The sequence below is a fragment of the Puma concolor genome, chromosome C1, assembly GCF_028749965.1.
Source record: "Puma concolor isolate L17-30 chromosome C1, mPumCon1.1.hap2, whole genome shotgun sequence".
In the NCBI taxonomy this organism is placed as follows: Eukaryota; Metazoa; Chordata; class Mammalia; order Carnivora; family Felidae; genus Puma; species Puma concolor.
This window is the reverse complement of record NC_141674.1, coordinates 12,149,549-12,170,115: the sequence shown is the minus strand read 5'-3', so window position 1 is coordinate 12,170,115 and position 20,567 is coordinate 12,149,549. Positions and strand designations below refer to the sequence as shown.

The following is a 20,567-nucleotide window of genomic DNA, read 5'->3' as shown; positions in this document are numbered from 1 at the left end:
AACAGGAAACCATTTTTCCTCTTAATTCCATTAAAGTATACATATGACTGTTAAAAATCTAATACTGTGTTGTGTAACAGACCGCTTACACAGATGTAATGTGTGTGATGACCAGCATAAGGGCTGGGAGTGGGTTGACCTATAAGGTTGGAGGGTTCTTACAGTACATGAAATGGTACAGTATTAACTCGAAATAGGTTGAAAAGTTAAGGACACATTATAATTCTAGAATAACCATTTATTAAAATGCAGAGTGAGATAGCTAAAAGCCAATATATAAATTAAATGGAATTCCAAAACTGCTTACTCCATCTAAAAATACTACTTAAAGGGGCGCCTGGGTGGCACAGTCGGTTAAGCGTCCGACTTCAGCCAGGTCACGATCTCGCGGTCCGGGAGTTCGAGCCCCGCGTCGGGCTCTGGGCTGATGGCTCAGAGCCTGGAGCCTGTTTCCGATTCTGTGTCTCCCTCTCTCTCTGCCCCTCCCCTGGTTCATGCTCTGTCTCTCTCTGTCCCAAAAATAAATAAACGTTGGAAAAAAAAAATTTAAAAATAAAAACACTACTTAAAGCAGGAAAGAAAGAACAGGGGCAAAAATGTTGGGACAAATAGTAAAATGAGAGAGCCAAATCCAACCTCATCAATAATTATATCATTAAAGGCGTTAAACACTCCAATTAAAAGGCAAAGACTGTCAGAATAGATAAAAAGCAAAACCCGATTTCATGCTACTTATAAGAAATACACTTTAAATATTGTTAAAAACAAAACTAAGTAAAATTTAAAGATCTTACTGGCATGGGGCACCTGGGTGGCTCATTCGGTTAAGCGTCCAACCCTTGGTTTTTGGCTCAGGTCATGATCCCAGGGTCCTGAGATGGAGCCCTGAGTCAGGCTCCACGCTGAGCATGGAGCCTGCTTAAGATTCTCCCTCTCAGTCTGCCCCTCCCCTGCTCACACGCTCATGCTGTCTCTTTAAAAAAAAAAAAAAAAAAAAGGAAAGGGATGTCTGGGTGGCTCAGTCGATTAAGTGCCCAACTCTTGATTTCTTGGTTTCGTCTCAGGTTAAGATCTCACAGTTTGTGAGTTCGAGCCCACATCAGGCTCTGTGCTGATGGTGCACAGGCTGCTTGGGATTCTCTCTCCCTGTCTCTTTGCCTCTCCCCTGCTCCCACACGTGTTCTCTCTTGAGCGCACACGCGCGCGCTCTCTCTCTCTCTCTCTCTCTCAAAATAAATAAACCTTAAGAATCTTTACATAATTTAAAAATAAATTTTTTTTAACTAAAGACAGATCATCTGAACATTATCAGTCATCTTGATCTAATTAATGTTTTTGAGACACCACACCAAACAGTTGTAAAATACATGTTCTTATCAAGTGTGCAGGGAACATTCACTGTGATGCTGGGCCATAAAACAAATCTCAGTAAATTCCAAAAAATTAGGATCTTCTAGAGTGTATTCTGTGACCACAATGGAATTCAAATAGAACACAGTAACAGGGGGCACCTGGATAGCTCGGTTGAGCATCTGACTCTTGATTTTGACTCAGGTCATGATCCCAGTGTCCTGGGATCAAGCCCCATGTTGGGCTCCGTGCTGAGTGTGGAGTGTGCTTAAGATTCTCTCTCCTTCTGTCCCTCTCCCCTTCTCATGTGCACGCTCTCTCCCTGTCTCTCTCTCAAATAAAAAGAAAATACGAATAGTTCTGTATTCACTATAGATATGAGATGCGTTGTCAAAAACCTTTTCATGAAGAAAACTCCAGGCCCAGGTGGCTTCACTGATGAATCATGAAACATTTAAGAAAACTCCTAATGCCTGTTACATCCTTTCAGAAAATAAACAAGGAATAATCACTTCCCAGTTCATTTTAGGAGGCCATCAAAACCTGATTCCAAAATCTAATGGAGACGTCTCATTACAAAAAGGAAGGATATAGATTGGTATCTTTCATGAACATAGACACAAAAATTCTCAAGATTTCATCAGATCAAATCTAACCATCTATAAGAAAAGGATAATGCCTTAATAACCAAGTTTGGGCTTGTTCCAGGGGTGCAGAGTAGTTTTAACATTGGAAAATCATGGGTGCCTGGGTGGCTCAGTTGGTTAAGTATCCAACTCTTGATTTCAGCTCAGGTCATGATCTCACTGTTTGTGAAATGGAGTCCACACCAGCCTTCAGGGTCCGAGCTGGGTGTGGAGCCTGTTTGAGATTCTCTCCTCTCTGCCCCTCCCTGCTCACAGTTCCCACTCCCACCCCCACCTCTCCATCAAAATAAGTAAACGTTTAAGAAAATTGGAAAATCAGTCCGTGTCATTCACCCTAGTAACAAGATAAAGAAGAAAAACCAGAAGTCTGCACACTTGAAAAAAGAGGGGGAGATTCCTCGACTAGATAAAGAGCATCTATGGAAAATCGACAGCTCGCTGTGAAATAGTTAGTGCTCTGCCCATAAGGAACATAGCAAGAGTGTCCACTCCGCTTCTGTTGAGTGTTCTACATGACATTTGAACAAGTGCATTAAGGGCAAGTTAAAAATAAAGGGCATGAAATTTGGAAGGGAGGAAATAAAACTGTCACCAGTCACAAATAACATCATTGCTTACATAGAAAATTTGAGGGAATCTACCAAAAAAAAAAAAAAAAAGAAAATTCCAGGGAATCTACAAAACTACAAGGACATAAGTAAATTTAGCAAGGTTGCATGGTACAAGGTCATGCAAAAAGGGTTTTTTTGTTTGTTTGTTTTACTAGCATCAGCCATTATAGAATTTTATTGGAGGGTCTAACCAGGGAAATTTGGCAAGAGAAAATAGAGCAAATTGACAAGGAAGAAGGAAACTCTTCATAGATGACATGACCTTGTATATAGAAAATCTTAACAAATCCACACCAAGAAACTATTAGATCTAATAAACTAGTTCAGCAAGGATATAAGATCAGTATATAAAAATCAGTTGTATTTCTATAAACTAGTCGTGAACAGTCCTTAAATAAGAAAATGGTTCCATTTACAATAACATGAAAAAGAATAAGATACTGAGGATCCAGCTTAGCAAAAGAAATGCAAGACTTGTACGCTGAGAACTATAAAACATCGGTGACAAGAAATTAAAAACCTAGGGGCAACTGGCTGGTGCAGTCTGTTGAGCATCCGACCCTTTTTTTTTTTTTTAACCCTTATTAGAGAAAGAGAATGCAAGTGGGGGAGGGGCAGAAAGAGCAAGAATCCCAAGCAGGCTCCTCACTGTCAGTGCAGAGCCCATTGCAGGGCTCCAACTCAGGCTGTGAGATCATGACCTGAACTAAAAATCAAGGGTCAGATGCTTAACCGACTGAGCCACCCTGGGTGCCCCAAGTGTCCCAGTTCTTGATTATGGCTCCAGTCATGATCCCCAGGTCAAGGGATCAAGCCCCACATTGGGCAACACACTGAGTGTGGAGCCTGCTTAAGATTCACTCTCTCCCTGGGGCGCCTGGGTGGCTCAGTCGGTTAAGCGGCCGACTTTGGCTCAGGTCATGATCTCGCAGTCCGTGGGTTCAAGCCCTGCATCGGGCTCTGTGCTGACAGCTCAGAGCCTGGAGCCTGTTTCAGATTCTGTGTCTCCCTCTTTCTCTGACCCTCCCCTGTTCATGCTCTCTCTCTCTCTGTCTCAAAAATAAATAAATGTTAAAAAAAATTAAAAAAAAAAAAAAATTCACTCTCTCTCTTTGCCCTGTTCACTCTCAAATGGGGGGGAAGAAAACAAGGAAAGAAATTAAACACTTAGATAAATGGAAAGACATCCCATGTTTAAGGGCTGGAAAACAATTTTTTTAAGTAGTCTACGCCCAACGTGGGGCTCAAACTCACAAGACTGAGTCACACACTCCTCCAACTGAGCCAACCAGGCGCCCCTGGAAAACGATATTTTTAAGGTGGCGCTGCGCCCCTAAATTGGTTTACAGATTCAACACAATTACTGTCAAAAGCCCACCAGTCATTTTTGTAGAAATTGACAAGCAGATCCTAAAATGTATATGGAAATGTAAGAGACACAGAATAGCCAAAAAAATCTTGATTTCTATGTAAAAATGTTATTTGCATCATTGTATATAATAGAGAAGGATTTAAGCAAGCTAAGGGTCCTTCCGTAGGAAAACAGGTGATTACTGTCCTTTATTGGAGATGTTGAATGAAAAAAGCAAGGTGTTATTATATATATTGCTTTTTTTAGGTGTGAGAAAAATATACCAAACTCTTTAACAGTCCCTAGCTATTATGAAATTTAGCAGGAGAGATCACTTGAAGGGAGGGCTTTGGCTTTTTAACTTGATATTTGAAATTTTTGTAAAAATAAAGAGGATTGCTGCCATTTAAAACATGCCAGGACAAGAATAGACAGATCATTTGAATTTTTTTAAGTTGCAAAATAAACTCTACTTCAGTGAAATTCTGTTACAGAATACCAGAAGGAGGTACCACAAATCAGAAGCAAAAGAAGGTTTAGTCAGTCAGTGATTTGGGGCAATTGACTAGCAGTTTTTGTAATTTGGGAGGGAATAATTTTAAAATGCATGGGGTGCCTGGGTGGCTCGGTTAAGCTTCCAACCTCAGCTCAGGTCATGATCTCACAGTTCATAAATTCGAGCCCCTCCCCTGCTCGCGCGCACGCGCTTGCTCTCTCTCTCTCTCTCTCGCTCTCAAAAATAAATACACATTTTTTTTTTTAATGTAAAATCTAGAGGAAAATTCTAGTCTTGAAACGTCAGGAAGGGGTTTAATCTTTTTAGATTTAAAATTGATAGTACTGGGGCGCTGGCTGGCTCAGGCAGAGGAGCGTGTGACTCTTGATCTTGGGATTATGAGTTCAAGCCCCATATTGGGTATAGAGATTATTAAAAAATAAAATTTTATAAATACATACATACATTAAAAATAGTGATAGTATCATAAGGGGAAAGGGTGGTCAACTGTAACATGTAAGCATTTAAATCTGTGTGGTTTAAAAGTTCCATTACCAAAATTAGAAGTCAAATAGCCAATTGCTGGTTATGGGCTGGAGGTGAGGGAGGGGCAGGATTCGCCACTGATAGAATAGATTGGTGGTATAAATTTGGTCTTTTCCAGGGTTTCTGGCTCCTAAAACCCTTGTGATCCAAAGTGATAAGAGCTATAGGGTCATCTTTTGTTATAATAGTTTTGGTTTTGTTCCCAGTTCCTGAAATAGCTCCGGATAAATACTGAAGGTGAAATGGGCTTGTAGTTTTTATTCATGACAAGCCCCTTTCAGCCACCTGAGTTTACTCTAATGAGGTGGTTTCTAGAAGTCTAGATAACCACAGGTTGGGGTGGGGGCTGATTACTAGGGAACCAACCCTGTGTTTAGACTGTTGGAACCCTCTGCCCTACCCCTTGACCTGGGAGGGAAGAGAGGTTAGAGGTCAAACCACTGACCGGCAGCACCATGTAATCAATCATGCCTGTGCACTGAAGCCTCCATGAAAGGACCCGAATTGTGGGGTTCAGAGAGTCTGGGTGCTTGAACTCGTGCAGGTGCAGGGAGAGGGCATGGAAGCTCTGCTCCCCTTCCTGGGCACCTTGCCCTGTGCACCTCTTCCACTTGGCCATTCTACTAAATCAGAACCTAGTGAATTACCTGTTTATCTAAGTTCTGTAAGCTGCTCTAGCAACTGTCAAACCCAAGGGAGGGGATCATGAGAATCTCTGATCCGCAGCCAGTCTTCCAGGGGACAGCCCGAGCTTGCAGCGGGCAGCGGGTGTCCGAGGACGGTGGGGGTGGGGGCTGGGACCAAGCCCTTCAACTGTGGGATCTGATGCTGTCACCGGCCAGTGGCGGTGGGGCCAGCTTGAGTTACACTGTGGGGACACCCAGCTGGGGTTGCAGGATTGCTCGGTTCCGGAAACCACACGCCTGGTGACCAGGAGTGTCAGAAGTGAAGTACTGGGAATGATGAGTTTTGGAGCTTTAAAAAAGATTTTTCCTTTAAAAACAATTCCCAAGATCTCCTAAACAAAGAGGCAAAGAACAAGGGTGGACCAAGTCTGTAGCATAGTCGACTAGAATGAAGGTGCCGCGCGGGCAGGAGTTTTCATCTGTTCCCTGGTGTATGTCCAGCAGCCAGCATGGAACCTGGCACAGCACACTTCCAATAAGCAGCTGGAGCGTGAAGAAAAATCAATGGCTTTATGACAGATACTCAACCACTGAAATACTCAAAGATCTCAGATTAAAACAATAATACTTCTCCATTCTCAAAATAGCACAGGTTTTTAAAGGGTAGTTCCCAGTGTTAGCAAAGATAGGGTGGAAAGGGTACTTGCATATTGCTGATAGAAATACAGATAATGCAGCCCTGTTAACTAATCTTGTTGTGGTGATCATTTCACCATATGTACATAGGGGCGCTTTTTTTTTTTAAGTTTATTTATTTTGAGGGGGGGCAGGTAGAGAGAGAGAATCTCGAGCAAGCTCTGTGCTGTCGGCACAGAGCCCGACGCAGGGCTCAAACTCACAAACCATGAGATCATGACCCGAGCTGAAATCAAGAGTCCGACGCTTAACTGCCTGAGCCACCCGCACGCCCCAGTATATACGTATATTAAATTATGTGCTACGCTATCATGCTGTGCACCTTAAATTTGCATGTCATATGGCAATTATATCTCAATAAAGTAGAAAAAAAAGAAATCTGGATAATGCTAAAGGATATTGGGGCGGGGGCATATTTTTTAAAATCCCATGCATAGAGCAGGACTGGGAGGCATGGGCGTGACAACCAGGAAATAGGTTTGTTGAGCATGTGACTGTGCCAGATACTATGAAAGTCACATGCTTTTATTTCATCTTTGTAATAATCCTGCAATTTTAAGTTTTGGTTCCATTTGACAAATAGGGAAACAGGCTCAGGGAGAGTGAACCGTTCATACAACTGCAGCCTCTGCATGATGATGGTCACAGTTACACTGAGCGAATGTGGCAGGCGCTCTGTTTGACTGTCCTGTGTGTTAATTCACCTGCAGCGGCCCCGTGAGATGTAGGGGCTGCCTGTGCTTCGTAGGTGGGAAGCTGATGAAGCGGTTTGCCAAGAACCTAGCAAGTGGCCAAGCCAGGGTTCTGACCAGGTTCTCAGACACCAGGCCTGCGCCCCAAGTTCCAAGCCCTGTGCTACTGCCCTTCCTCTCACCCCACTGCCCCCTCACGCATGGGCACTCGCAGTGCTTTGGAGTAAGGGGGCTCTCTCTCTGCTCCTTCAGCTTTCCTTTCCCTAGAAATGTATACGCAGCGTGACTCTGCAGGACTTACAATGTGTACGAATACACAAAAATAGAACGATGGAAAAATTCCTGAGTGTGACCTCAGAAAGCCAAAAGGGTAAGAGCAGCTAACATACACAGACGTGTCAGATCATACGATAATAACGAAGTATAGGTACATTGGACTTCGCATCAGTACGACTGGGGTGTCTTGTTGTTTTTGGTCAGATGTGGTCCTATGGTGTTGGATGCTTTAATCAAGATTAAGAATGAAATTGATTCGACTTTGACTTTCCGACGATCATGCAGAGAAGGTAAGCATCTCCTTCCTTATTAGGCTTTAGACCCTTATGCTTGGTGCCCGGGCCGGCCACGACTGAGACAGCTACCCGAACAGCTGGCCGTCTGCCGGGTGACCTTGCTGTGCGTCGCACTTCCTTTTCTTGGGTAAATGTGTCAAAATTTCGAACTGTGGTACAAGCTCTGGTTTCTGAATTTTCTTCCCGTCAGGAGCTTTATGTCACGTGGTCACTGCATCCGGCGGTCCCCGTGAGCTGTCACACCCTCAGGGACCAGCTTGGGTCTGCTAGCCGGCCACTTCTGCTCCCCTGCCAAGCTGCTTGGCCGGGGGGCAGGGGGGCAGGGGGGTACGGGTGTGCCCCCACCCCCAGCTCCCAGCATTACGCGTGCTCAGAGCAGCTGCTTAATAGGAACATTCTGGGTGGGAACAGAGTTTCCCACAGTGTGCAGCCGGTGTCGCAGGAGCTGATTTCCAGCAGTATTCAGACCCGCGTGTTTTACTTTAATAGCCGTGTGTTTATATGATACGTTAGAAAAATATAATTACTGATAACAGTGTAACAGTGGTAAAGTTTTTTAATATAAATCTAAGTAAACATGAGTTGATTTTAAGAAAACCCCTAAATAATCTTCTAGTGGTACATTTTGAGTACCAATCACAAAAGTCACAGAGGGATGCTACGAGGGCTGACTGGTCCCGATGGCCGTGGAGCACGGTCTGTGTGCCCGGCTCTGTTCTGTTCACTTTACGCGGAATAGACCAGCCCTATTAGTGTTTACGCTGAGGTCCGGGGAGGTTAAGGGACTTCCAGAAAAACACACAGATAGTTGGGGAGCCAGGAGTCCGCCAGATTTCTCAGATTCCAGAACTGCACTCAGGCGGTACACTCTGCTGGCCAGGCTTGGAAAACCTGACAAAACGAAACAGAGGGTAGTATGGGCCAAAACAAGTGACTGAATCTTCTTCCTAAAATAACCTTTCCTAAAAGGAAAAGTCACTATAGATGTTGGCCCATCACTTTTTAATCTTCGTTCTGCTGTACATTTCAGGTCATTCAGTCCTGCTTCTAAGACATCTGCTTTGATTTCATCTAATCTTACAGGATGGGATTTAGTGTACCAAATGCTGACAGATATTACCATAGTTTGGCTGAGTCCTGCTGTTCAGGGAACATTCTGCTGTAATTAAACACCAACCTTCCCCATGGAAGTCCTGGCAACACAGGAAATATAGATGCTTTTCAGTAACCTTTCCCCGTAAGACTTTTTCAGAGCCAAGAATATAAGCTGTGGCCCATCTGGACTAAAAACTACGAAGCAGAATGATATTAATTACCACTCCTTTCTCTTCCCTTGTTGGTAAGAGAATTTCTAGGGGAGCCTTTTTCAGAGAAGAAGAAAATTTGTTTATTTTTGAGAGAGAGCATAAGTGGCTCCAGGCTCTGAGCTGTCAGCACAGAACCCAACGCGGGGCTTGAACTCACAAGCTGTGAGATCATGACCTGAGCCGACAGTTGGATACCTCACCGTCTGAGCCAACCAGGCACCCCAGATTTATTTTTTAAATTGTATGCCATCGCTTACAAAAGCATATTTCTCTGCTGGGATGCCAGGCTTACATAAATATATTGACGACATTCAGTCCCCTGGGGAACTATAGGAGTATTTGCTTAAGACACGCTTATTAAGATTCACAGAAGGGAGTGGTCTCACTAAAGTGATAACCCAGGGCACATCTCACAAGTAATCACATTTCTCTGGCCTGATCTTCAAAAGACAGCTTCAGAGAAGTGGATTCATATTGCATAGTCATCTTTAAACTCTGAAATACCTAGGAAATTTCCATACACGGGACGTGAGTCCAGGCAAAGAGAAGTCTCATTTTCAGGGTCCTGCGTCAGCACCTTATTTTTGCTGTGCTTTGGTTTCAGTTAGTTCATTCTTCTCCTTGGAAGGTCAGTGCTCAGCCAGTTTACGTGGGTTTCATATCCCCAGAGCCGCTATGCTGCTAGTTTTGGTGAAAACAGAGTAAGAGTTCTACGTGGGTGATCCACACCCAGGCCTAAACCAGAAGATGATATTTTGCTTTTGGTTTCTGTCTGTTGGAGTTTGAGTTCAAATAACAGGGACTTTAAAAAAAAAAAAAACTCCCCCCCCCCCCCAAAAAAATACATGAATCATGGAGCTAGGACTGATGTGGGCACTCTGTGATGCCACCAGTGCCCCAGGCCCCTTCTGTCTTCCAGCGCCATCTGTGGCGTGTCGATTCCAGCCTCAAGGTTGCCTCGTGGTCCCAAAATGGCTTTTGGAACTGCGGCCGTTAGATCTGCATTCCAGGCAGAAAGATGGAGGAGAGGGAAAACAGCATCACCTTCTGCCCCGGGTGGATTCTGTGTCAGTGCTGCCTCTGATGGTAGAGGAACAACATTCCAGAAAAGAGAGTTTGAAGCTGGACTGCCTGAGCCTGGGGGAGGAGGTGTTAAATGCATTCTCTCTATCAGGCATCTGTGGCTCTTGCGCGATGAACATCAACGGAGGCAACACTCTGGCTTGCACCCGCAGGATTGACACCAACCTCAGCAAAGTCTCCAAAATCTACCCTCTTCCACATATGTATGTGATAAAGGATCTTGTTCCCGTGAGTTTCTGCCTCCCTCCCTCCCTCCCATCCCCCCTTCTGTCTCCTATCCCCCCCCATCCCTCCCCCTTTTTTATCTTCAGGGGAGAGGGGAAGAGGTGTGTGTGAGAGAGAGAGAAAGATACGTTATCAGTTCTTTAGGGCAGGCTTTTTCCCTGAGTTAAGGAATTTGAATGGTGGAAGATAAACCCACCTAGAAGATTCTCCAGCAGCTCATTTGGTGAGGATTGTTTGGGAATAACTGGGCACAAGACTGTAGAGTTGGAACAGTCCCAGAATCAAGAATTTGGCCATAACTACAAAGAATTCATGTGGAAAATCCCAGTGGGGAAGGCAACACTGGTTATGCGTTGGACTTTAATTTCTGCCTCCCCGTGTTTGACCACCTTCACTGGAGGGGCTATGGGATTGGAAGGCTTCCTGAGTGGGTGAAGGAGAGATTTCCGAGCCACGATTAATGCTGACCATTTCTCCTTCTGTAGTCTTTGCACAGATCCACGCCGAAGTGAGTCAGACTTCTGTAGGATCGGGGGGAAGTAGGGATTGTCCACGAAATGGGGTGAATAAGAAAGCTAAGGAGTGGTGGTGAAATCTGACCCTTTTTTCCTTCTGCCTCTTAACCTCAGGACTTGAGCAACTTCTATGCTCAGTACAAATCCATTGAGCCTTATTTGAAGAAGAAGGATGAATCCCAGGAAGGCAAGCAGCAGTACCTGCAGTCCATAGAAGATCGTGAGAAACTGGTCATTAGTCCCCATTTATTGTCTTGCTTTGAGGAATCTTGTTGCCAAGATGCTTGCCAGGAAGTGTGGCTTGGGGGGATGGGGTGGGGAGTGGCAGCATGGGATCGTGCAGACCGTTTATTTAGTGTGTTCTGGAAGGAAACTGCAAGAGCATCTGTCCAAGGGCTGGACTGCCATCCTCTCGGGACCACGTGGGCAGTGTGAACCCACAAGGGCCCACAGTGGACCAGGGGTCTGGAGCAGGCCCACACTGCCTAGAAGGGCACGTCATTACCGTGTTGCAGGATGTTTCTCTTTTTCAAAAGAAACCTGTGTGCAGATTACCAGGTTTTTCCAAGCTGACACCCCCATCAGAGGCTCTTTGACACTCGGGGGCAAATCAGACACGTCCTGGCCGTTGGTGGTCCTGCTTCCACCACCTGTTTTGCAGACAGGAGCAAAGGAGTTCATGGCAAAACTGGGACTAGAACCTTGCTGTGCTTTGCTGACACCGAGAGTCCAGGGATTGCTGGGCAGGGTGGGGGACAGCCCTGTCACTCTGAGTTCCAGTATCCAGGCTGTGACGTGTTTTTGTTTTGTTTTTTTTAATGTTTATTTATTTATTTTTGAGAGAGAAAGCACGAGCTGGGGAGGGACATGGAGGGAGAGAGGGAGGGAGACAGAATCCCAAGCAGGCTCAGAGCTGGTCAGCACAGAGCCCGACGCAGGGCTCGAACTCATGAACCTTGAGATCATGACCTGAGCCAAAGTCGGACATTTAACCAACTGAGCCACCCAGGTTTCCCTGGTTGCTTTTCTTTGTTCTGCTTTTTTGGGGGGTTTGTTTGCTTTTAGGTAACAGAGGTGGTGTATTAAAGGATAAGTACATTGTACTTGGCCTTCAGAACTCTGGGTTCTAATCCAGCAAATGTTTACATTTTGGTTCCAAGATCTCTTTTTACAAATCTGATACATCCGTACAAGCCACCCCTAGGATTTTGCCAAGAAAACTCACACGCAAATAGTCGCTTTGTTCACGTGCCGACCGCCAACATCACATTCAGTCAGCTAGAAACCCGAGTCTCTTCGGCCTTGGGCCCCTGACCGCCCTTTCCCTCCGCACAGGACGGGCTGTATGAGTGTATTCTCTGTGCCTGCTGCAGCACCAGCTGCCCCAGCTACTGGTGGAACGGAGACAAATACCTGGGACCTGCAGTCCTTATGCAGGTAAGGTGCTCCTTCGTTGCTCTAAGAGAAGTTGAAACTGAGGCATCCAGAAGTCCAAGAGGACGGTGGCTTGTTGGCAACCAGGATGCCAACGGGCGTCCGTCACAGGCAGGGCAATGGGGTGCCTGCACTTCGCGTGGTTTCAGTACATCTTCTGCAAGATACCTCGTTTCTGTGTGGTGAGGGTCACCCCGAGGCAACGCACGCCCTGCAGTGTTAAAACGCATTCCCTGTGCAGCTGTCTCTTGCTTCCCCACGTGCCCGCTTTCCCCAGACCACATCTGTCAGGCAGCCCCCCATCTCCCTCCCCAGGGAGTTTGGACGTGCAGGCCGGAGAGAGAAATTTGACTGAGCCTCCCAGCTGTAAGTTTGGAACTTGTTTCCAGGCTGATGAGAACCTGGAGTCCTGGGTTTAGGGGTTGCTTGGAGAGGAGGCAGCACGGCCTTGCTGGGCACATCGCTGCATGTGTACTCACTGCAGGGAAACTGCCTTTGTTCCTTCCCATAAAGCTGTGCTTTTTAAGTTTCTGGCCAGTGCTTTTCTCAGATTCTCGAGCAGCTCAAAAACACCAGTTCTCATTTCTCATCTTCCCACGAAAAGGGAAGCTCCATGCGGTGTGACCACTTAGCAGCATTGATTCCCATCCACATAAAAGATCGAACGACGAGGCCCGTTCGTTCACCGTTGGCACCCGCACCATCGCTGTGAGGTGCTGGGGAACGGAGCCCCCTCCGCCTCCCTGCGCCAGCAGCCCGTGCTCGGGCGGTTGACCGCCTTCAGCCGGCCCATGCCAGGCTCCCAGATGGGCTGACCAATCACGGGAGTCTGTCGGTGGAACAAATATTAAATATCCTCTCTGGACAGAGATCTTAAGTCATCAGTCTACGGGAGACGGTGGGTAGGTGCTGTGAAGGCGGTTCCCTGACTCAGAAGCTGGGCATCCGGGAAGCCAATGAGCGCCTTGAAGTGATGAGGGGGCCGTGCCTGCTCGCATGTAATTAAGCACCAGGGTACCAGGTGCAGTGTGGCTCAGAAGTTGGGGGGTTGTTAATCAAGGGGGTTACCGAGGAGTGGGGGGGGGGGGCCTTGCCTTGAAAGATGGCAGGACTTAAGGAGCAGAGACGAGGCCCCTAAACTGGGAGACTCCCTCCCTTCTGCACCCCTGCCTGGGGCTTTGAGCTGTGACGGGTTTAGCTGCCAGCTCAGCGCCTCGGCCCCCGGTTCCCCAGGCCTATCGCTGGATGATCGACTCCAGAGACGACTTCACGGAGGAGCGCCTGGCCAAGCTGCAGGACCCGTTCTCCCTGTATCGCTGCCACACCATCATGAACTGCACGAGGACCTGCCCCAAGGTACGAGGCGCCGGCGGCCCTCCGCCTTGCCTCCGGGCCGACGTGTCCGAAGCGGCGTGTGCGGTTCCTTCTGTGTCCCTATGCCTCCGTCTCGCAGCGTCGCACAGACAGTCTGCTATGCTCTCGCAGCCAGCCCGTTCGTTCTCGGGGTCTTTTCTCGGTCTCAGCTCGAGCTCACCTAGCTTTCCCTCCCCTTCCTGCTCGTCCTCCTGCTTCCTGGACTCGCCCTGATTTCAGCTTTGGCCATCCGCCTGTCTTCTCTGCGTTTCCGTGCCACATCCGAGGCGCATGGCCCGCTGTGGGCTGGCTGCCCTTCAGTCCAGGCGGTGGGCAGGGAGCAGCCCGGGCCACGCGGCTCAGAGCGTGGCCGCCCCTCGAGCAGAGACTGTAGACAGTGGGGTGAGTGGGTGAGCAGGCAGCAAGATGGAAACTGGGATAACCAGCCAGCAGCTTTAAAGAAAGGGTGGGGGGAGGCAGCCAAGCTTAAACGGGACATCCAGGTGGGTAATTTCCTTCTTTTTTTGCCTGACACCCGTGTTTCCAGGTGCCCATCTCTGCCACGGCGCTTCTCGTGGTCCATCAGCAGTGGGGCCTGGTAGGGGCCCCCAGGCGGGGGTGAGGCTCTGCCCCCGGGACCTCTAATTTGTGGGGCAAGTTAGACCACTGACGTGCTCAGAACAGCTCCTGGCACAGTGAGCGCTCAGGAAATGGGCCCGCAGACGGGTGCCCGGCCTGTTCCAGACTCAGAGACAGCAGCTCCGGGGGGCACTTGGCTTCTGGGTGCATTCCCTGGCGGGCGTCTTTGCATGACACCTGGGAGCAGACAAGAACGGAGGCTGTCTGGGACCCATGGGAGGACACACAGGCCCAGATTGTTTGAACTGGAAGGGACCCTTTTACAGACGGGGAAGCCGAGCCCGGGCAGGAGTAGGGAGGGCAGCGACTTGCCAACGTCACTGTCGGGGCAGGCCAGAAAAGCAGGCCCCCTGCCTCCCAGACTAGTCTCTTCCTGCTGCCCCAGATCAGGTGGGCTCGTGTGTGCTGACCCACTAGTCCTGTGGTAAGCGGAGGCGGGCAGGGGCACCGTGGACGCTCATCCCTCATCCCATCACCCCCTCCACCTCCCCAACGCAGCCTATGCTCCCCGCCTCTCGTGTGCCTTTCCAGAGATTGCACGCTGTACCAGATGCATACAGGGCCTGTTCAGTCCCAGTCACTGCCTTTACCCCTTAATTTATTTTTGAGATCGTTCCATAGCAGCCTTGGAAGAGTGTTCTCTCTCCTTTTCTTTCCTTCTGAAGATCTCTTTTTTTCTTTCTCTTTTTCTCTTTTCTTTCTTTCCACACATTTCCCCCCCTCCCCCACCGCCACCCCCCACACTATGGAAGTGCTTTATTGGCAGTAGGGTCGAACATACAAAAGGTTCTCAGCGGATGGGGCCAGGCAGTCACGAGGATAGATGACACCATGAGTGAGGAGAGGGAGATGGCTTAAAAGAAATCCCATCATCTGGAGCATCCGGATCACAGCACTCCACAGCAGCCCGTGGGTCTCCTCCGACCATCCTGTTCCAGGGCTTCCCAGGACAGCCTCCTTGGCCTCGGGAGGCGTCATAGTTACTCGGCCCCACCAGAGTGGGGACTGCAGGGCGGACAGCACCGGCTCCATAGCCCAAGATCGGGGGCATGAGGCCCCGCGGAGTCCAGTATGGAGAGGGGAGTGCTGGGGTCAGGCCAGGGCGGAGCATCTGGGCAGGGCCAGCTGGCCGGACAGGCTTGATCTCAGGCAGAGCTGGGTGCTTGGCATCAGTGAGAAAGTTGTTAAAAGGTGCCACCTCCTGGAAAGAGGATCTCTTTTGCATTGTTGGTGGGAATGCAAGTTGGTGCAGCCACTCTGGAAAACAGCATGGAGGTTCCTCAAAAAACTGAAAACAGAACTGCCCTACGACCCAGCAATGGCACTGCTAGGCATTGATCCACAGGATACAGGTGTGCTGTTTCGAAGGGACACGTGCACCCCCATGTTTATAGCAGCACTATCAACAATAGCCAAAGCATGGAAGGACCCCAAATGTCCATCGATGGATGAATGGATAAAGAAAATGTGGTGTATATATATGCAATGGAGTATTACTCGGCAATCAAAAAGAATGGAATCTTGCCATTTGCAACTACGTGGATGGAACTGGAGGCTATTATGTTAAGTGAAATTAGTCAGAGAAAGACAAAAATCCTATGACTTCACTCATATGAGGACTTTAAGAGACAAAACAGATGAACATAAGGAAAGGGGAACAAAAATAATATAAAAACAGGAAGGGGGACAAAACATAAGAGACTTAAATATGGAGAACAAACAGGGTTACTGGAGGGCTTGTAGGAGGGGGGATGGGCTAAATGGGGAAGGGGCACTAAGGAAGCTACTCCTGAAATCATTGTTGCACTATATGCTAACTAATTTGGATGTAAATTTTAAAAAGTAAAAAATAAAATTAAAAAAATAAAATAAAAAAAAAAAGTGACACCTCCTGGGAGCCTGGGTTAAGCGTCCACCAGACTCAGGTCACAATCTCATGGCTCGTGAGTTCGAGCCCCGTGTCACAGAGTCTGCTTGGAATTCTCTCTCCCTCTCTACTCCTCTCTCCCCCTCTCTCTGTCCCTCACCCTCCCTCTCCTTCCCCCTTCCTCCCTCTCTCCCTTTCTCTCTGCTTCTCTCCCCCCTCAAAATACATAAGTAAACTTTTTAAAAAGTGCCACCTCCTTCTTCACTCCCTCAGTTTCCTCTGCACGCTTGTTGGAGCTGCGTGTGCGTACAGATTCAGGCCCCTGAGAGGGCAGCGCCACTCCCCCCCCCCCCCACCGCCCAGTCCATGGGTGTTAGAGGTGGCAAACTTCCACTTCCTGCTCAGGGCCCATGCGACCCACACTGTCATTTCAAGGGTAGAGTTGTGCTTCTAGAAAGACGGGGCTCTCTTCTCACCTCGGCTGCGTCCTTGTGTCCTTGCTGAGGCGGCCGGCGCTCACTGGGCTCGTCATGGTGCCTCCTGCGGGATCAGGGTTACTGGCCAGTCAGGCTGCCACGGGAGCTTGGGAAGGGTCCCGAGGGAGGGCCCTTCCTTCCCGGCACCCGTGAAGGCTCTTGTGTGTCCACGGGAACGTGTAAGAGACTGAGCGCTGCCGGCTGGTTGGGACGCCGGCCGTGGCCGTGGAAGAGCTGCCCTCTCCTGGACGTGCGTGCGTCTCAAGCACACGGCCCCCGTGGGTCTGCGCAGGGGGGCGGGAGGGGTCACCGGAGCCGTCCGGCCGCTGTGAGGTGTCTGCAGGTGGACACCGGAGAGCCCTGAGCCCCAGCCCCTGGCTTTGAAAGGATGAGATTCGCATCGCCTTGCTTTGACCCCGGCCCCGCTTGAGGGGGTTTCGCCCCAGGCCCTGGGTTCTTCATTCAGTCTCACGTACCCTTTGGTACTGATTCTCTTTTCTTCTCTCAAGGGGCTGAATCCAGGCAAAGCTATTGCTGAAATCAAGAAAATGATGGCCACCTATAAGGGGAAGAAAGCGTCAGTGTAACTGTTCCCGCACTAACCGCGACTTAACCGGCCCAGCTGGACATACTTTATATCCAATTTGAGGTCTTGATTTTCCATGAATACAGCATGTATAATAAAGATTCTAAGAAATAAATAAATGTTATTCTACTTTATTAACAAAAAAGCACGCCTGTTCCTTTTACTTGCTGAAGAGGGATGCACGGGTGCCAGAAGGAAGGGCCCAACCCTGGAACTGAGCCCCTGGGGGTAGGGCAGGGTCCCGGTGGACAGGCCTGCTGGGCCTGGGACTTGTTCCCTTTGCCCTTCCCCCATGGGACGCCCTCGGGCAGCTTCCTCCTCCTCCTCCTCCTGGCCTCTTGGTCTGCCCATGTGGGGGGGGGGGGTTGTGACCCTGCCCACCTCACCCCTGCTGCCTGCAGGAGGGAATGTGCCCGTTCACTGATGGGAGCTCTTGTCCTACAGCCTCCCGGGTCCTGCAGCTTTCAGTATCAGAATTACTTCGAGCCGCGTCTTGCTAAGTCAGTTAGACGCCTCCAGCACAGAGCAATGACCGGGATCAGCTGTGACCTTGAGTTCCACGGCTGACCTCAGGAGACCTCTCCAGGCAAGCACGAATTCCCAACACTGCCACCTTGGCTGTAACGCTCTACCACGAAGGCAGCAACACTCACTGAAAAGACAGACGGTGCCAAAAGTGCGGCAGGCCGGAAACGGAAAGCCCCGCAAACACCCCGAGTCCCATACCGCCTCCCCCACTGACAGCTGAGGCACTTCCTTCCAGACCTTTCTGCCATGACAAATGGGCATACAGAAAGCTTTCCCTTCAAGAATAGAGTGCAGGGGACTCTGGGTGGCTCAGTCAGTTAAGCGTCGGACTTCAGCTCAGGTCATGATCTCACAGTTCGTGGGTTCGAGCCCCGCGTCGGGCTCTGTGCTGACAGCTCAGAGCCTGGAACCTGCTTCGGATTTGTGTCTCTCTCTCTGTTCCTCCCCCACTTGCACTCTGTCTCTCTCAAAAATAAAGATTAAAAGAAATTTTTAAAAGTACATATATATATACACACACACGCACATACAGTACAATATGGGTCGCCCAGGTGGCTCAGTCATTGAGTGTCCAACTTCAGCTCAGGTCATGATCTCCCGGTTCGTGGGTTCAGGCTCCACGTCCGTGCTGTCAGCACAGAGCCTGCTTGGGATTTTCTCTGGCCCTCTCTGCCCCTCCCCCACATGTGCGCTCATGCTCTGTCAAAAATAAACATTCTTCATAAAAGATTTTATTTTTTGAAGATTTTATTTTTTAAGTAATTTCTTCACCCATCATGGGGCTCAAACCCACAACCCCAAGATCCACGGACTGAGCCAGCCAGGCGCCCCGAGAATTACTTTTCTTTCTAAGGCTGAATAATACTCCATTGTGTGTAGATGCCACAGTTTGCTGGATCCATCCATCCCTCGGCGGATACTTGGTTGCTTCCACGTTTTGGCTATCATCAATAATATAGCAGCTTTCTATTCTCACCCCACAATATATAAGGGCCTCTTTGGTGCTAATAATGATCTGCCTCAGTGTGTGTGTGTGTGTGTGTGTGTGTGTGTGTGATTTATTGTCCACCTTAGCCTTTGGAACCACTGGTTAAGTGTTTGGTGGGGCAGGTGCACAGTGATTCTCTACTGCTGCCCATTCGGGCAAGCCCTCCTTACATTCAGGAACACTCCAAGGCTGCTTTTTAACTCCCAGCAGTGAGATCATCCAGGAAACAAAGGCCTCTTGCATCGTGAGGCAGGCAGCCAAGAAAAATGTCTGACTCACCCAGGATGAACCTTTAATGAGCATTGGTGGCTTTGAAAAGGGACAGTTCAAAAGCACTAGTCTTGTCTCCAGCATTACTCATTACGAGAGGCGAGGTGCTGGGGGGTAAAGATGAGCGAGATACGTTCCCTGCCATCCCTGCCAAGATCGCCAAATTAAAACACACACACACACACACACACACACACACACCAAAAAAAAAAAAAAACACAAACATTGTATTATTAGAAATTCAGAACAGGGTCCTCGCCCTAAAGTATAGCATCTCAGATGCTCGACCACCCCAGTGAGACCACACGGGTAACCCATCCTCTGGTGTTGAAGCCTAAACCCGGAAGTGAGAACTGAAAAACCCCCGGGGCAGCCCCCATACCTTCCATACCGTTGACACCCGATTCAGCCTCGGGGAGGTCACATTCCTTGGATTCATGGATAATTTGACTTTGCTTCTAATATCTAGGTCTGCAGAGAAACTTAAGTTTTTCCCACGATAACATGATGGCTCAGAAAGACGAGCTCTGCCCCCCCAGCTGCTGGTACGAGGCAGTGTCCTGGGAGTTGTCACTGCAAATCTGCCTCAGGGCACGTCACATTTGTGGCTTCAGGGCACCCCGTCTCCACCGGGGCCAAATGGGAACACGGTACCAACCGAGAGTTGTATTGACTGTTTATTTCCTCTTTCCCTGGATTGCATGCAGGCAACTGCTCTATTTTTAACAGTCACAAAGGCTCGTTCTAATAAAAACTGCAGATCTGAGCGGAGAGACGGTAACCTGTCCTTTGTGCTACTTCTGTGCCCCGATTGTGTCCGGACGATGTGCCTTCATCTGCAAAAGTAATACTGTGGAATTCGTCCAGTTTCTCTAAGACTGAACCCAGCCACGTCTTCTTACCTGGTCGTTGGGCAACTTCAACTTCTGTGCCTCTCTTTTCCCATCTATAAAACAGGCATTAACAGCATTCGCCTACTAGAATTGTGGTTCAAGTCTCAATGAGAATAAATGTTAAGTTCTTACTCAAAAAATAAGTAAGTACGTGAGGTGATAGATGTGTTAACTCAATGAAGGGAATCCTTTATACCTCAAAAAAGCTGAAAAATTTTTAAATAAATACTTAACATTAGTTTTCAAAAAGATGGGGCACCTGGGTGGCTCAGTCGGTTGAGTATCTGACTTCGGCTTAGGTCATGATCTCGCGGTCCGTGAGTTCGAGCCCCGCGTCGGGCTCTGTGCTGACCGCTCGGAGCCTGGAACCTGTTTCGGATTCTGTGTCTCCCCTTCTCTCTGACCCTCCCCCCGTTCATGCTCTGTCTCTCTCTGTCTCAAAAATAAATAAACATTAAAAAAAAAAAAAAAAAAAAGATAAATGAGAAAGCATCTAGCCTGCGGTAGAGCAAATGCTCCAGAAACACAATTCAACTGATTGGTTTCAACTACCCACGGCATGCAAGGCCCACTCAGTGCCACAGGGACCACACAGGCCTTCTATTCCTGGCCCCTTGGACTTGACAACCCGGGACGTTTCTGACACGCCTGACCAGAGTGAGGGACCTCCCTCCCACTCAGAGGATGGTTTTTCTGGGCGGAACCAACAGTGCTCATTTCTCATGTCCCACTGACCACTCGGTGCAGGGACAGAATGCCACCAACAGACCCCAACACCCAAATTCTCTCTGGCCCTTCTCCTTTTTGCCCAGGAGA

General features: G+C 48.6%; 1 protein-coding gene across 1 annotated transcript in view; it reads left to right on the top strand.

Annotated features, from left to right (window-relative positions):
• The window catches only part of SDHB (succinate dehydrogenase complex iron sulfur subunit B), a 30,984-nt gene extending 13,767 nt beyond the window's left edge, over positions 1-17,217 (top strand). Inside the window, exons 3-8 of the mRNA XM_025934909.2 lie at positions 7,496-7,581; positions 10,069-10,205; positions 10,832-10,948; positions 12,053-12,154; positions 13,385-13,507; positions 16,996-17,217. Coding sequence (XP_025790694.1) covers positions 7,496-7,581; positions 10,069-10,205; positions 10,832-10,948; positions 12,053-12,154; positions 13,385-13,507; positions 16,996-17,073 — 643 coding nt within the window. The 3' untranslated portion in view covers positions 17,074-17,217. The remainder of the gene's footprint in view (positions 1-7,495; positions 7,582-10,068; positions 10,206-10,831; positions 10,949-12,052; positions 12,155-13,384; positions 13,508-16,995) is intronic.
• The last annotated feature ends 3,350 nt before the right edge of the window (positions 17,218-20,567 follow it).